Below are 18591 nucleotides of genomic sequence, written 5' to 3'. Positions count from 1 at the left end.
TGATATATATGATTGATATCAAAATTTCGCTTCTAGAGTTTCGGTTGTTATTGAGCCGTGTCGCTCCATTCTTATAGGTTGCTACCCCCAAATCTTTTGATATATTAGCACATGAATCCAAAAACGTGAAGAACAGGACATTAACAGCGCTTATTAGGTGTTTCAATTACAAATAAGAGAATTTGAAGAATTATTAAAGTTTCGATCAGATATTAGAAGTAAAGATCAAAACCATTAGACAATTTCCAGAGAAGACACCCCCCCCTTTATTCCCAAACGACTTCAATAATCAAACTGCAATCGATTTAATCCATCTAGTTACATTACAAATCCTATTATAAAAAGCACTAAGTCGTATTTTCTTTTCCAATGATTTCTTTTTTCATTTAGAAAAATATATTTAACATATGCCAAACTTTTTATTTTTCAATGACTCCATTTCTGTTCTATTTGCAGATGTAGAAGGCGTATTAATTTCCACCATTCACATTTTTTAACAGAAGAAAATCTAATTTAGAACTGATAAATTATAGAAAAAAAAACATAAATATGAAGACAAAAATTCGACCTGAGCAAATGTGTGAAATAGGAAGTATAGAACATTTTTACAATTTTGCGATTAACTGGGTTCGCCTATTGTATTGATTAAATAAAAAAAACTAATTTTTTAGCTGAAAGTAAGGAGCGACATTAAAACTTAAAACGAACAGAAATTACTCCGTATATGAAATGAGTTGTCCCCTCCGAAATCCCTGGCTCTTAACGCTAAAGCTTTTAATTGTTTTAAAAAGTAGAATTGTGGCAAAGAGTCAAACTTTAGCGTAAAGAGCGAGGGATTGCGGAGGGGACAACTCATTTCATATACGGAGTAATTTCTGTTCGTTTTAAGTTTAAATGTCGCTCCTTACTTTCAGCTAAAAAAATTAGTTTTTTTTATTTAATTTCTGAACGTTTTTGAATTAATGCATGTTTGGTTTTGTCTCTCCGCACATAAATTATTAAAATGAAATTTGTATATTAATTCTTTTGGCTAAATGGCTTTCTCTTAGTTTTGATTAAGCATCGGCACTGTTTCTGTTTTTGAGAAAAACAGAAACAGAAAAAAACAGTTAGAAAAAAAACAGAACAGAAACAGAAACAGGTCAAACAAAAACAGGTGACCTGTTTCTGTAATCTATTCTGTTTTTTGAAAAAACAGAAAACAGCTGTTTTTAAAAAAAAACAGCTGTTTTAACAGCTGTTTTTCCTGTTTTTTCCTTACTTCTTCTATTTCTAATAGGAAAGAAAACATCTTCTTGTTAAATCCTTGTAGTCACATACAAAAGATGAGCAACTTCGTGTAATTCAACACACTAGCGTATTTTTAGGGGGGGGGGGGAAATTTGTCATAAAATGTGTCCAATCGGGTGATACCAACGCTATATTCCTTTCAAGCTTAAATGTCATTTATAATTGACAATTTACCCTAGTTGCTCTTAGACCGTTGCTTTAGCGGTAAACCATTGCTCAAAGCATATACCAACACTATATTCACCGCTTAAAGCACGGATGCTTTCAAGCCGAGGCTACTTAGACCGCTGCTTGCTAATATATACCAGACAGACACAGAGTCATCCATCTAGCTTATGTCCACCGCTTAAGTTAGAGGCTATTTAAACCGTCGCTATAGCGGTAACCCATTGCTCTAAGCAAATACCAACGCTCTATAACGCTCTATGGTTAGACCATTGCTCAAGTGGTAACTAACCCTCCGCTACACACATACCAAGGTGTCTAGGTTCACCGCTTAAAGTACGGATGCCTTCAAGCCGTGGCTTGTTGGACCGCTGTTCTAGCGGTAACCCATTGCTCTAAGTAAATACTAACGCTATATTCCTCTTTTATATGGGGTTTCATTGAGCCCATGTTTGCCGCTTAAAGCACGAATCCTTAAAGCCGTCAATGGTTAGACCGTTGCTCAAGCGGTAATAGCCATCCGCTACACATATACCAACAGTAGAGACATTGTCATATGGGGTTCCCATCTAGCCCATGTCCACTGTATAGCGTTCAAGCTTCTCTCTCTTTCTCTATCTCTCTCTTTCGCTCAGATTTACCCCGCCGTGAATTAGCATGAGAGGTTGCCTCTAGTTGAGCATTGTGGAGTGACATGCATGAGAGGAAAATTTTCAAGTAGTCAACCCGTAGTCAACGGGTTGACTCTGTTTCGGCATTGTCAAGGGACATGCATGCACGGAGAGGTGTAGCACAAATGGGAGACAGTCACAACGGCAATCAAAGGGGTAAAATTAACCTTGACTGGGTTGCCCACTTAATTGGACAATCGGTCTTAGCTTTTTTCTACAATTGGCCATGACTTTGACTTTTCCCACAACTATTCCCTTTTTGTTTAAATTCAAAAATCAACGGTATCATGGTATCATGCCCGCTAGATGTGCGTTTCGGTACGGTAGGTACGGGTAGGTATCATGCGTTTCGGTATCATGCCCGCTAGATAGCGCGGCATTTGAAAAAAAAAACAGAAAAAAAACAGAAAACAGATAAAAAAAAAACAGAAACGGAAAAAAAACAGATGAAAAAAAAAAACAGAACAGAAACAGAAACAGGTAAAACAAAAACAGGTAGCCTGTTTCTGTTTTCTGTTCTGTTTTTTGTAAAAACAGAAACAGAAACAGGCAGAAACAGGCAAGAAAAAACAGAAACAGAAACAGAAAACAGAAACAGTGCCGATGCATAGTTTTGATCAGACGATTTTGAGAAATAAGGGGTGGAGAAGGAGGCTTAGTTGCCCTCCAATTTTTCGGTTACTTAAAAAAGCAACTAGAACTTTTAATTTTTAACGAACGTTTTTATTAGTAAAAAATATACGTAACTTAAGAATTAACTTACGTAACAAACTTTCATAACCTTATATTTTTATTATGCATACGAGGGGGTTTGTACCCTTGTTAATACCTCGCTCGTTACACTAAATCGTAAGTTTTGTCCCAATTCTTTAAGAATGACCCCTGAATCAGAAAGGCCGTAGAATAAATAGTTGAAATTACTAAAAATACTTTAGCATAAAGAGCAAGGTATTTATCTCCTCCTAAATACCTCGATCTTTATGCTAAAATATTTTTAGAACCCCTCATATGCGTAATAATCTCTGTTCGTTTTAAGTTTCAATGCTACTTCTCCCTTTCATTTGAAAAAAACGTTTTCATGTTTATTTTTCATTGTTTTCTTATAGTAATGCTAGAGAATCCTGCGCCCTTGTCATTGAATTTTTCTTCCCCCATGACAGATTCCTCCAAGGAAAGATCCTCCAACATATCCCCCTCTCCTCAGCCCCACCCCCAAACAAAATAAAATCCCCCTGAAAACGTCTGTACACTTCCCAATAACCATTACTATATGTAAACACTGGTCAAAGTTTGTAACTTGCAGCCCCTCCCCCAGTGATTGTGGGGGAGTAATTCATCCCCAAAGACATAGTTATTATGGTTTTCGTCTATGCTGAACAAAATGGCTATCTCAAAATTTGACTCGTTGACTTTGGGAAAAAAATGAGCGTGAGAGGGGGCCTAGATGCCCTCCAATTTTTTTGGTCACTTAAAAAGGGCACTAGAACTTTTCATTTCCGTTAGAATGAGCCCTCTTGCGACATTCTAGGACCACTTGGTCGATACGATGACCCCTGGAAAAAAAAAAAAAAAAAAAAAAAAAAAAAAAAACACGCACCCGTGATTTGTCTTCTGGCAAAAAATACAAAATTCCACATTTTTGTAGATAGGAGCTTGAAACTTCTACAATAGGGTTCTCTGATACGCTGAATCTGATGGTGTCATTTTCGTTAAGATCCTACGATTTTTAGGGGGTGTTTCCCCCTATTTTCCTAAATAAGGCAAATTTTCTCAGGCTCGTAACTTTTGATGGGTAGAACTAAACTTGATGAAACTTATATATTTAAAATCAGTATTAAAATGCGATTCTTTTGATGTAGCTATTGATATCAAAATTCAATTTTTTAGAGTTTTGGTTACTATTGAGCCGGGTCGCTCCTTACTACAGTTCGTTACCACGAACTGTTTGATTATAACGCTCTGGAGTCTATATCTGATATTGGGTATATGGTGGGAAATTGGAATTTTTGAATGCGGTATATTAGCATAAATGCTAATCTGGAACATTTTAGGAACTTCAGTGAATCACTATTTTGTGTATTTTTTTTTTATTAATTAGCTTCTTCTATGATTCATTCGATTGAACCATGAATCTGCGCGCTACATCGTAAAAAATCACTAGATTTAAGAAAAATCACTAGTTTTAGAAAGAATCACTAGATAAAAGAAAATCACTAGGCAACATAAAAAATCACTAGAAATAGTAATATTGTTCCAATGAGCAGTAAATCAAAACTTCCAAAATTCCGTTTGCTATTTACTATTTCGAAACTTGGGGTTGGTTTTGACCTCATCATGAACAACATCGACGTTTATGTGTATGGTGACACATTTATTTTCTCTCTATAATCTAGACAAGTCGAATCCTGCCAAATTTTTTAACTATTATTTCACTGCGATTTCTCCTCTATCAAATCCTGACATATTGTTTTGATAAAATATTGATATATTGCCGATATTAAAGGATTAAAAATATTAACAGCTTCTTCGTGTCCGATAAGATATATTGGTATACATCTATTAAAAGAATAAGAAGGGAAAATTACTTCTATCTGATATTTAATGAAAATTTATATATTAGGGGAGAGGCTCAAATAATCATAGGATGACCAATATCTTTGTTTATTAATATTGCTCTTAATACTCCTGATTTGTGACGGTAAACTAATAAACAATGTAGTTAATTACCGTGCGTAATATCAGATGTATTTAGGGCAAAAAAATCATTAACCCAAAGAGTAATTTTCTGGGATTTTCTGGGAAGTTTTAAAACATATAAGGTAAAAATCAAAATTATTAGAAGTTATTTGTTAGTCAAAAATATTTTTAATAACTAATAGAGAGTCAAAAACTACAACAAAATATTCCATTTACTTTTTTAGGCTGGTTTAGGCTTTTTTAAGCATTTTTATATAGTTAGAGGTATTTACTATAGTTTGCTTCGCTTGTCGCTCCCTATTAAATTCAAAACGGCTCATAGGAATTTTGATTAAGTTTTCAAGGCGGATAACTTAGAAAATGGTTGTCAGCCTCAAAAAGTAAAAATAATATTGTCGCTTTATTTACACAGTTTCTAAAAACAATGGTTGGACAAATAAAATACCTCTGGTTATTAAAATGTGTGTAAATAGCTACATTTGTGAACTGAAGATACTTGTCGGCCCCAAAAAGTGACTGGAATAATTTGTTGAAGTTTTGATTCTTCACATATTTTTGTAAATATGTAAAAACATTTATTTTATATATAATATTTATAATTGCAGTTTTTAGATTTTAAAAAACGTTCGTCTTTTGTATTTTGAAATATTTCATAGTAGCCTGAAATTTTAATTCACATTCCAAGCTGTTTAATTTTCCTAGCTGTTTAATTTCTCCCCTGGAAAAAGCGAAGAAACTAGGAAAGAGCGAGGCTTTGAATAGACTAGGAAGGAGAAGGAGTGTGCGTGGCTTTGTTGGCCTCAGGTGGCTAAGGGTTGCAGTGAGTTCTTAGTAGTACTATTAGTTGCTTTATTGATCGCCAAAAGATAGTTTGGTACTAGAAAAGATGGCTAGAGGGAAAAGCAAGCTAAACTCTGTCTTCATTTGTGTTATTCAGACGAAGGTGGCCATGTGGTGTGAGAATGGGTAACCAATCGGATACATTAAATAAAATTGTTTCTAAGCTTTGCATTCAGTGGTCGTCACCATTACTGATGGCAAGGGGCAAAGTTTGCCTGAAAAGGCAAATGAAGACACTTCTCAAATAAATTTCAAGTCATGCCTTCATTTGCCTTTGTTCGAGCGGTGGAGTTCGTTTGAAGTCTAGTGGAGTGGCCTATCAAGGCGCCCTCAAATAGAATTGGGTTGTTCGTACACATTTCAAAACTGCACTGATTGGTCATCATTTCGGACGTCACATGATCAACTTGGCCATAAAAAGGAATATGGAGTTGAAGTAGCCTTTTTTTTCATAACATTGAGAGCTAATTACCAGTCCAAAGAATTGGGTATTTTCCGCTTCTCTAAGACCAATAACAATGCAGCTTTCTCTGATGATCTTTTTCTCTGGTGCTTAGGCAGCTTAAAACCTTGCTTGAAGTTAGTCCCTTTTTTTCATAGCATTGAGAGCTAATAACCAGTCCAATGAATTGGGTATTTTGTGCTTTTCCAAGACCAATAACAATGCAGCTTTCTTTGATGATCTTTTTCTCTGCTTCTTAGCCAGCTTAAAATTTTGTTTAGGCTATCTGCTGCGCTAGCTAAAATTCCATGAGAAGTGATCTTTTCTGAAGTTAATCTGACCAAGTATAATATTTTTGTATTTTTGGATGCTCCAAAGTCCTGATTAAAACGAAAAACAAGTAATTTGGACGAGGAGTAATGCTTTTTTGGGATATTTTGACAACTGGCATTGATTGGAGGGGAGTAATGGGGCTGGTGTTGTCCTCCTTGATCCCCCTAGATTTTGAAAACACATTTTTTCGAGATATTTTCATTGAATATACCTTTTTTATATTTTTATTGAAAAATTCCGAAAAAATAATTAATTTGTCCTCTCTAGATATTGAAAATTCAGTCTCCCCCCCCCACACCTAAATTTTCGTGTATTGATGCCACTTATTTTGACCAATTCCCTTGTAAAGTAAATTTAAGAGTATTTTTGATGCTGAAGCAAAGCATGCTACCAAAGAAATTCTGGAAATATTTAAATATATTTTAAAAGAGTCAATTGGTACCATCCTAACTTATCCCCGAAGAGAAATTTATGACCGAGATTGTAAATGTCTCCCTTGTAGACAGCTATTGTACTTTTATTTCTAAATTTCTTTTGATTTCGTTCTTAGTGCATATTATGTTAGATTTTTTTATTGGATCTAACATATTATGGTTGGATTGGATAAAGAACCCTTGTTGTCCTCTATTAATTTACGTCAAGTTGAATGTTAAGTTAAAATAGATCAAATGATCACAAATAACATGTCACCCCCCATTTATATAGCATACAACTATATACTTGGGGAAAATATTATTTTAAAAAGGTATATTACCATAAATTTCAAGGAGTCAGTTTCCCTTAATAGAAAAGCAAAGATTAAATTTTTTTTCACTAAAGATTAATTGTGCAAAATAAACTGGCGATCCGTCTGGAAACATTTTTTTGTAGTCACTTCATATAAGCGTACCATAAGGTTGAGTTTCAGAATTTCTTTTTGTATAGTATAAGATTTCTTTATGCATTAAAAAAATTAAAATGCTTAATGGTGACAATAATATTGACAATTATGAACACAGTAGTTTATGAGAATTACGTCGCGGATTGGGAGTAAGGAGAGAATTTTTAGACAAATTGGGTGTGAGGAGGTGTGTGCGTAACTCTGTTGGCTGTAGCCGGTGTAATGAGTCATGTATTTATGAGTCACTAGTATGAGTGCGGTGTATGAGTCACTAGTATTTATCGATTTACGGCTAGTGTATATTTTTTCTACCAAGGAATTGTATGCCAGTGCACATCAAAGTCTTAACGTAACGTGTGCAGCATAGTGAAGTCGTCGTATATGGGCTAGACTGCACCCTCTGGAATGACTTCATAGTCATTGAAAGTACTGACTAGACTGTACGTTTTAATATACCTAAATATACATCCTATTGGTCCTATGATATTTTATTAAACAATATCCAATCTATGACAAGAGTCTGATACATCCAAAATAGTTTTAAATTGTAAAAGAATTGTTTAATTGCGACTTTATATTACCAGTTAAGAACATATTTTACAAGGTATACGTTTTGGATGATACGTTCAGACACATAGAGTTGACTATGTGAAATTTTATTTGATGTCTACAGTTTGCTCAGGTCTTGGGGTAGACTTTTGTCAAGCCTACCATTTCGAAGGTCGTAGTCGGAACTGAATTTTTGAATTTCCTTATGAGATGCATGGCAAGGGGTAGCAATTGCTGTGGTTTTGAACGAGTATAAATCAAAGACGAGATATTTAGTAGTCATGTGGACATGATCAATCCCTACAAAAGAAATGATTACCATATGTGGTGCATCTTACTAAAGTTTTTACCAGGTAGCTCGTGGATTTCGGTCGGCCAAGATGTATAGCGATTTCGTGAAACAAGATATCTTAAAGTCGTAATTTAATTTTCATATACAGGAATTATATTTGTAACGGTCTGAAACGTGGATTCATAAATCATTGCCAAGTCGTTCGATTTCGTCTGCAATATGCTTCATATCATCGTTGGTTAAAGGAGGCTGACAACTGATGACCAGTCTAAAAAAGTTGGGCAGTTTCTTGGTACCTAAAGGTTGGTATCCAATGAGCATTGTCCCCTCTTTGACCATCCTTTCTTTTATTTTAGGGGCAACTTGACCTGAAAAAGTTATTTACGTTTCTCAGAATCCATTGATTAGACCAAATACAAAAAAAAATAATCTATGAGATTAAGAAATGCGTTTTTCAGTTATTATGGTTGAAAAAATTTTCAGGAATAAACCTATAGCACAAAATAGTCCTGGGAATAGGTATCATATTCTGCAGCCACAGACTTACCAAAAGGTCCACTTGGCCAGGGTCTAGGGGCTCACAATGCTAGTGGGTGCAATACATTTTTTTTCTTAACAAAGACTGGACTGATGTGTTTTATTGTCAAACTGACCCGTGCTCTCTGCTGTCGCACTGCCTATTCACAGAACAGTGCTTTTAAAACAACACAGGAATTCCGCGGCCACTTATAAACTTTCAGATGTCTCCAATGAATGGTAGCTGAGAGTTCAACATCACCTCTCTGTTTTATGACTTCTGGCTCATCAGTTACGTTCTCTTCACTGCTTCCACTATTTCCAAATTTTCGGGTATTTCCCCGAAAATCTCACAAAAATAGAGCGACAAAAGCGCTGGGGCCTAGAAGGGTCAAAGCTTTAAGTTCAGTCTTGATCCCCCTGTCTGAACTTCTAAGAACAAAAAAACGATTCTTGGCTCATAATCTACTTCCTATGAGATGTAGGCATTGACTGGGAGCCTCTAAGATCTGTAATAGACCTACTTGCACAGAATCTTTCAAGTCTTACAAGTAGTCCTAATCTGAATTGTAAAATCTGATCCCATAAGATTTAATCGTAGTTTAGTTACTAAAATTTGTCATTTGTCTTACGCAAAATGTTTTTTTTTTTACCAAAGAGCACATATTATTAAAGAACTTTGGATTTCGTTCTCAAATTTGACGATTGTTTGACTCGCATATTCAAAGCACAAAAAAAAATGATTAAATACAGATTGCTAATACACGATTAAATACCTAATGTGACAACACAATTAAACACAATGGCGAAAATCGAGCCCTCGTGAGAAAATCTAGGTAGTGATGATGATCTTTTTTAAAAATTGGGCTTGAATTTCCAAATTTTTTTTTTTTTACATCGCTTGCGTCAGTCATTATCGTCGAAGCTGAATGCTCGCTACAGCATCAGTCCTGTTGTCGTTTTTGTCATTCAATGACATGAATAAAGCAGACCAGCAAAACTGTTAAGTAACATCATTTCAAGAAATTATTCGTATGTGTTTTGCAAAAGATAATGCAGTTTTCGTAGTGTTTCTGCATCTTTTTACCCCTTCAAAAATCTTAGCCTAGATTCACAAAAGTGTGAAGTTAACCCTTTACTGCAATTCAATTGCCAATTTTGTTGTTTTAGTATTTTTATCAAAAAATTTGTTGAGATGGAAAGATTCAACTTATATTGGTCAACTGAGCAATTTTTCGAGCAACTTTTTACTAGCAACACTAACAGTAATGAAGGCGTGATTAATATTGAAAATTATTTGACTGATAAGCTGATTAAGCCTGTCTAACAAAAATACAAAGAAAAGGGGACACAAAAATTCAGTCTTGGTTCTTAAAGCATGGGAGTAAATTATCGTCTAGGTCTACTTCAACCATACTCCTCCAACTTCGAATATTTTGCCTGTAAATTTTGGACGATTTGAAAATCTTGTGTGAGCAAAACTAATTATTGACGGTGACGGTAAAAACGGTTGCGGTAACAAAACGGTAAAATTGATCGCTTATGCGACTGTTAAAAATGTCTATCGCAGTAATTTTCTTTTGTGTGAGCCAAGGACAAGGCCGTATCCAGGGGGTGGGTTAGGGGGTTTACCCCCCCCCCCCCGAAATGTTTTTTCGGCTCCTAAAAGATAACAAAAATGAACATAAACCAAATTTTTTATGTATTTTAAAAGCTTTTTGTCAACCCCCCCCCCCCCCGAAAAAATCCTTCTGTAAACCCCCATCCCCCACCATCTCGAAAAGATCCCGGATATGTCCCTGGCCAAGGGTAAGGATAAATTACATTTTAAGGAACCCTGCCCTATCTATCTCAGATCTCTTTAGTATACTTTATCATTAATCATCCTTTCTTAAGGAATCCCCTTTGGACTTTTTCTGGAACCCTAAGGGAATGGGATATGCGGACGAGAAACGCTTAATCAACTCCGTAAACGTACTGATCGTGGTGTTGAGGACTCAGCAAGTCTGTTTAAGAGGGCGCTTCTCCCTTTTTAAATCTGTTTAAGAGGATCACGTTTATGAGTCATACGGAAAAATAGAATAAAACAAGAAGTAAGTAGACAATAATGAGACAGAAGTTAATTAAAAATGATTCCTCAGTTTCCTCTAATTTGTACATAAGTAACAGACGTTTCTTACCCAATTCTTTCCACCATTCTTCTGTTTCTTCTTGTCCTCTCAAAGATGGTGGAACATACCAAAAGCACACATTTGTACATTGTACTCTGGGAATAACTAATCGAAACCCTGGTCGCTCTTTGATTAGGCTCTAGAAAAAGACTGAAGATAAACTTTAGAATTAGCTGTTTTCTGAACTTCGTGTTTCACAGTAAGTCTATGTAATGGAAAATTACTTGTTCTAATGCAGGCAGTTCTATATTAGAGGGCTCTTTATTTTGAGGGTTCTTGTCTGGAATACTAGAAATAAAAACAAATTAAAACGTAAAATCTAGACCCTATAGTAAACCGTTACATATTTTCATAAATAGTTCATGGGGAAACATGTCTTAATTAATTTATCTTTTTAAATTCAAAAACAATCCATATCTGAAAACAAAATATCTAATATTATTTCGCCAAAATTATCAGCCAAATAAAATTAAAACTCCGGTCTTCTATTTAGAATAGGAAATTAGGGTGGAAAAAGTACCACTACCGTATATTTCTTTTACGACACATTAAAGTTTGAAACATATATAACCGTAATTCTTAAATAATCTTGAGTATCCAGTGGAAATCCCATAATCTCACAGAAGAGCTTCTTCTGTGACAAATATTGTTGATCCTTTATTATGATTACTATTTGAATTTGACAAAACCCAAATTTTGTATGATCTGAAATTTGCCTATTAAAAAATATTTGCATTTGAACGTAGTCCAGATTTAGAAGGGAGGGGTATCCAGGACATAGTAAAGTAAGTTGCAGACTATCAGAGTACCACTTTATAAAACCCTGAAAGAACCAGACAAGTGTTTGGGGGCGGTGGGGTGAGATTGTAATTACGTTTTGCGTTTGATCCTCTGTTTCCGTAGTATACCGACCGCCTTCTTCTCCAGTCAAATCTTTCCTCTCTAAACTCCATGATTTTTTGCATCAACCCCATTTTCAAAATAAAGATGTAATCCTTTCCGGAGATTTCAATATTGACCTTCTAGAAGCTTCAAATGAATCCTCTGTTGAGTTATTGTCTTCTTGCTTTTCTGCGTGTCTGCTGCCTACTTGCCTGATACCTACAAGAATTTCACCTAGTTCTGCTTCTCTCATTGATAATATTTTTACATCTTTACCTATTCAAGCAAATTTTGCTGTTTTAAGTGATATATCGGATCATTTCCTGCTGGTTTCAGATTTAGCTCTTACTTATAAAATACCACAGGTAAGTAAGGAACGTCAAGGACGGTTAATAAATAAAATAACATTAAAGCACCTGAATGAAAGCCTTCGACTATTGGATTGGCCGGAGGTAATATCCACGGAGGATTCAGATATGGCAACTGATAATTTTCTAAGAAATTTCAATTGCTGCCTTGATTCTAGTTGCCCATTTGTTACGATTAAAATTTGCAGAGAAAAATTTCCTATAAGGCCATGGATAACGTCTGGAATTTTGATATCAGTTAAGAAAAAAAATCAGTTATTTAAAAAGCAGTTAAAGAATCCAATTGATTATAATATTAAAAATTTTAGAATTTTCAAAAATAAATTAACCACAATGATACGTTTGTCAAAACAATTGTATTATAAAAAGTCCTTCGAAGAAGCTCAAAATTCTCCTCGCAAAACGTGGTCTTTAATTAATTATTTTATAAAAAAAGAAAGTAAGTCGAATTTTCCGGAAGTTATTAGTTTAGAAGATGGTTCGACTACTAATAAATCGGAGAAAGTGGCTGATATTTTGAATACTTATTTTGCTAAAATAGGAGAGAAAATTGTTTTATCAGTAATGAACCAGTTTGATTCACGTAGTAATAAACATTTTTCTTCATACCTTCCATCTCCTCAAAGTAATTCAATTTTTCTCGGGCCTATTTCTCATTCTGAAATAACAAAAATAGTATGTGATCTAAATCCAGGTAATTCAGCGGGAATTGACGGGTCTAGATCTAAAATTGTTAAAGAAATACTGTCTGAAATAATATTACCATTACAGCATATAATTAATCTTTCATTTAAAACTGGAGTTTTCCCATCTGCTTTTAAAGAAGCGCGGATAGTTCCGCTTCACAAAGGTGACTCTCCTGAAAATCCATCAAATTACCGCCCTATTTCTATTCTGTCAGCATTTTCTAAAATACTTGAGAAGGCAATTTATAAGAGGTTTTATGACTTTCTTAAATCGTCTAATTTCTTCACAAATTCCCAGTTTGGTTTCCGGTCTGGACACAACACTGAACATGCTGTCGTTGCTCTCATCCAATATATTCATGAATGCTTGGATAGAGGTGAAATTCCAGCAACAATATATTTAGATTTTAAAAAAGCATTCGATACAATATCCCATTGTATTCTTTTTAGTAAATTGGATAATTGTGGTGTGCGTGGACCGGCGTTGGATCTAGTTAAATCTTATCTTGATAAGAGAAAGCAACGATTAGATGGGGGCAATTTCCTCTCTTCACCTGTACCTAAGTCTTCGAAGGTTGGGGTACCTCAGGGCTCTGTCCTAGGTCCTCTCCTTTTTTTAATTTATATAAATGATTTTCACCGCGCTTTTACATCCCCGTGTCTCAACACATATTTTGCTGATGATACGGCAGTTTCAATTTCTGAAAAGAATGACGAGGAGCTGGAGGCAAAACTGAATACTGCATTTTCTAATGTTCTTGATTGGTGTTCTTCAAATTTTATTGCTTTGAATGTATCAAAAACTAATTTCATAATTTACGGCCGAAAGTCAAATATCTGCCCTCGTATTACCCGAGTTACTTCTTCAAAGTATCTATTATCAATATCTCGTGTGAAAATGATAAAGTACCTTGGACTTGTGATTGACGAAAGCTTATCTTTTAAAACACACATTCAAAATCTACGATTAAAGATTTCAAGGTATGTTGGTTTAATGCGAAGGTTGAAGCTTTGTTTGCCCTACTCTGCTTTACGAAGTATTTATTTTGCTCTGATTCAGACTAATATTAATTATTGTTCTCTAGTATATTTATCTACATTTAAAAGCCATATTAAACCAATACAGATTTTACAAAATAAAGCCCTAAGAATCCTTAAACTGTTTATTCTATCACCTATTGAACTTCCAAATTTGTCTTCTACTGCATCTTTATATACTTATCTAGATATACTTCCAGTCTCTCAACAATTTGCTTTTGGGGCAATTCTTTTCAAAATCAATTATGACATTAAGAAATTACCGCCATATTACCTCCATCAAAGTTTGTTCTCCCAATCACAAGATTTACATAATTATAACACTCGACAAAAAAAGGATATCTACATTGACAAGTATAATACTGAGAGATCTAAATTCGCTCCGTTTGTGTCAATAGCTCGGTGCTGGGATGCTCACAAGACTCTTATTGATAATTTTTCCTCTATCCATTTAATAAAAAGGAAACTTAAATTTCATTTAGTTCAGGATTATTTTTAATTAAGTATCTTTTTAGTAAGGCAAAGTTTTTGTATGATTCGTTGCTCTGGGTGATTATGGGCCTCTCAGCTATCTTCCAGTATTAATTTATATTTAATAATATGGACATTTTTAATTTTTTCAATGGTATTGAATGATCCTGGGCTAGCTGCTACTTTCATATTATTGTTGTGTTATTGTATCTTTGCCGTCATGTTTATCTTTGTATTGTAGTGTGTTATTATTTTATCTTTGTCTAGGCCTAGTTTTTCGAGCTTGTCTCCCCATGGGCCTATGTCATTTATATATATATGTATGTGCGATTTATAAATAAATGAACTTGAACTTGAACTTTCTATTTCCTTTCCTCTGTTTTTTTTTATTTCATTCTTTGAAGAAACAAAAGAAAAGTAGATGAAACAAGCGGAATTTTACGAAAGGATACTTTTGTTCCAATATAATTGAAAATTCGGCAAATTTTATGATCCACCGATTATTGAGACCGCCAAGAAACAGAAACACTCTAGAATCAAAATTCCATCCTTAATCCAATAATAAAGTTTGTTTCTGTCACAAATTTACTATACCCCACACCACCCCTATCAAATATATACCCTGAATTGTTCATATGCACTGAATTGTCCGTAACTCGCTCTTTATTTAAATTGATCTAGCCGTTTTCAATACATTGGAAAATTCATTCCATATATACAATTTAGACGTATTTGACCATTGGGGGAGGGATAAAGTAAATTTCCAACGAAAATGAATGCTGTATTTAGATTCAGAATGAATTCTGATTATAAAGATGTGTCCATTTACAACCTATCTCAATAATCAGTGAATCCAAAAATTTACCGAAAATTTACCTGAAAATAAAATAAAAGAACCAGAACCTGTCCATTTATAAGCTATCCCAATAATCAGTGAATACAAAAATTTACCTGAAAATAAAGTGCTTGGTGACATGCATTATCAACAAGATGTTCAAGTCCATTTGTTCCTCTTGCCTTCCACATAAGCCATAATTTAAGAACATCTACTTTTCTTCCGCATTGCATGGACTTGTCCCCTGTATCGTATTGTGTATCGTAGAATTTATCCTGCTGAAAAAGATATGTGGCACTGGCACTGTTGCACTCCTTCAGCAGATTTTGGTACTTCGTTAGAAATAGTGTACATTGCAAAGAAGCTCCTGAAATAAAAAAAAAATCTTTAAAAGATCTGATGTGGAGGCTTGAGCTCAGACCTGAGTCATGAACCAGTACCAAGGGAACAGCTTTACAAATATATTTCATAAAGCTGCGTTTCTGTGTTCTAATCAATTTTATTGCAAATTCCTGCATCAAGACGGTTAATTGACTGCGCCATGATCCAATAACAAGGAAACAATTATAAAAATAGTGTGATCACAGCTGCGTTTTTGCGTTCTTCATCACATTCAGGCAGTTTTATTGCAAATTTATGCATCATGACGGTTCATTGACTGCGCCATGGCCTAGTAACAAGGAAACAATTATAAAAATATTGTGATCACAGCTGCGTTTTCGCGTTCTTCATCAGATTCAGTCAGTTTTATTGCATATTTATGCGTCGTGATGGTTCATCGACTGCGGCTTGACCCAGTAACAAAGAAACAATTATACAAATATTGTGATTATAGCTGCGTTTTTGCGTTCTTCATCACATTCAGGCAGTTTTATTGCAAATTTATGCATCATGACAGTTCATTGACTGCGCCATGATCCAGTAACAAGGAAATAATTATTAAAATATTGTGATCACAGCTGCGATTTTGCGTTCTTCATCAGATTCAGGCAGTTTTATTGCAAATTTATGCATCATGACGGTTCATTGACTGCGCCATGGCCTAGTAACAAGGAAACAATTTTTATTGCACATTTATGCGTCGTGACGGTTCATCGACTGCGGCTTGACCCAGTAACAAAGAAACAATTATAATTACAGCTGCGTTTTTGCGTTTTTCATTGCAAATTTATGCGTCATGACAGTTCATTGACTGCGCCATGATCCAGTAAAAAGGAAATAATTGTTAAAATATTGTGACGACAGCTGCGTTTTTGCGTTCTTCATCAGATTCAGTCAGTTGTATTGCAAATTTATGTGTAGTGACGGTTCATCGTCTGCGTCATGACCCAGTAATAGGGAAACAATTGTACAGATATTGGGATTAGAGCTGCGTTTTTGCGTTCTTTGTCAGATTCAGTCTGTTTTATTGTCGGTTCGTCATTACGGTTCATAGAGTATCTTGACTTATTTTAGCTGAATTGTCAAAAATTGTTCCTCTTCCTGAGTTTAATGGTTTTTTATCAAACAGTTCGTGGTAACGAACTGTAGTAAGGAGCGACCCGGCTCAATAGTAACCAAAACTCTAAAAAATGGAATTTTGATACCAATAGCTACATCAAAAGAATCGCATTTTAATGCTGATTTTAAATATATAAGTTTCATCAAGTTTATTCTTACCCATCAAAAGTTGCGAGCCTGAGAAAATTTAGTTATTTTAGAAAATAGGGAGAACCACCCCCTAAAAGTCATAGAATCTTAATGAAAATCACACCATCAGATTCAGCTATCAGAGAACCCTATTGTAGAAGTTTCAAACTCCTATCTACAAAAATGTGGAATTTTGTATTTTTTGCCAGAAGGCAGATCACGGATGCGTGTTTATTTTTTGTTTTTTGTTTTTTTCCCAGGGTGATCGTTTCGACCCAGTGGTCCTAGAATCTTGCGAGAGGGCTCATTCTAACGGAAATGAGAAGTTCTACTGCGCTTTTTAAGTGACCAAAAAAATTGGAGGGCGCCTATGCCCCCTCCCACGCTAATTATTTTCCCAGAGTCAACGGATCAAAATTCTGAGATAGCCATTTTATTCAGCATAGTCGAAAAACCTAATAACTATGTCTTTGGGAACGACTTACTCCCCCACAGGCCCGTGGGAGGGGCTAAAAGTTACAACCTTTGACCAGTGCTTACATATAGTAATGGTTATTGGGAAGTGCACAGACGCTCTTAGGGGGGGGGGGGTTGGTTGGAGGGAGGGATTGAGAAGAGGGGGATATGTTGGGGGAACTTTCCATCGAGAAATTTGTCATTAAAGAAAATTTCCATGAAGGTAGCGCAGGATTTTCTAGCATTATTAAAAAAAAACAATGAAAAAATATATGAAACAGTTTTTTCAACTGGAAGTAAGGAGCAGCATTAAAACTTAAAACGAACAGAAATTATTACGCATATGAGGGGCTCACCTCCTCCTAATACCTCGCTCTTTACGCTAAAGTATTTTTAGTAATTTCAACTATTTATTCTACGGCTTTGGTGATTCAAGGGGTGATTCTTAATGATTTGGGACAAAATTTAAGCTTTAGTGTAAAGAGCGAGGTACTGACGAGGGGGTGAACCCCTCATATATGTAATAAAAACATGAGAATACAAAAGTTCGTTACGTAAGCTAATTTGTAAGTTACGTACATCTTTTACTAATAACAAAACATCTTTTACCAAATTTAAATGTAATAATTTCAACTTAAATGATTTTTGATAGTCTATGAGATTCTTCTTGAGTCTGGCATAAATATGGATAATGTTGTACTCCCTTTTTTTGTGTCGTCTTAATTTTCTGTCTATTTCTAAATTCAGATTTGGTTTGACATTTAAACTTACTTTTTCGTCGCTTCTTATCATTATACAAATATGTTCCGATTCTTACAAATTTTTCAATGATAAAATTAAACTTCTACCTAACATTTTGTGTGGGTTCCAGACAATTGAATCTGCCAGTTCGACGCCCTTCAATGACTCCTTTCGGTGCTTTTTTGATAGAAGCAAGCTCCCACCCCAAGCTGCATCAATATGCATCCAAACATCATGCTTCTTACAAATTTCTCCAACTGCCACAAATGAATCACTTGCTCCTAACACTGTTGTGCCACATGTGGCATTGACAAAAAAGGGTATTTTTCCTTCTGATTTAGCTTTCACCATGGCAAAATCTAATTCTGCCGGTATCATTTCTCCAAATTCATTTGTTTTGACTGTTATTACGTTATCCATGCCAAGACCAATCCAGTTTGCGGATTTCTTGATGGAATAGTGTGCTTCATCTGAGGTGAATGCCACTAAATGCCCACATTGTGCCAGGCCTTTTCTTTTTGCCTCAGGATATTTATGATGCCGAGCCAATGTCATGGCGTACATGTTACCAATACTGCCACCTGGCGCAAAAATTCCATCGCCGCTTTCCCATCCAATGATGCTCCTCACTTCTCTGAA

At 35.1% G+C, this 18591-nt stretch overlaps 2 protein-coding genes across 3 annotated transcripts in view; one reads left to right on the top strand and one right to left on the bottom strand.

Annotated features, from left to right (window-relative positions):
* LOC136039746 (required for meiotic nuclear division protein 1 homolog) overlaps positions 1–18591 on the top strand; it is a 103195-nt gene that overhangs the window by 41671 nt on the left and 42933 nt on the right. The gene's annotated exons all lie outside the window — the stretch shown is intronic.
* The window catches only part of LOC136039744 (cysteine sulfinic acid decarboxylase-like), a 34030-nt gene continuing 23712 nt past the window's right edge, over positions 8274–18591 (bottom strand). For both annotated transcript variants that reach the window (XM_065723587.1, XM_065723586.1), the window contains exons 3-6: positions 18060–18586; positions 15243–15493; positions 10856–10985; positions 8274–8527 (exon numbers count right to left, since the gene is read on the bottom strand). In XM_065723587.1, coding sequence (XP_065579659.1) covers positions 8340–8527; positions 10856–10985; positions 15243–15493; positions 18060–18586 — 1096 coding nt within the window. In that variant the 3' untranslated portion in view covers positions 8274–8339. The remainder of the gene's footprint in view (positions 8528–10855; positions 10986–15242; positions 15494–18059; positions 18587–18591) is intronic.

Source organism: Artemia franciscana, chromosome 20, assembly GCF_032884065.1.
Source record: "Artemia franciscana chromosome 20, ASM3288406v1, whole genome shotgun sequence".
Classification (NCBI taxonomy): domain Eukaryota; kingdom Metazoa; phylum Arthropoda; class Branchiopoda; order Anostraca; family Artemiidae; genus Artemia; species Artemia franciscana.
This window is presented reverse-complemented; position numbering and strand designations above follow the sequence as displayed.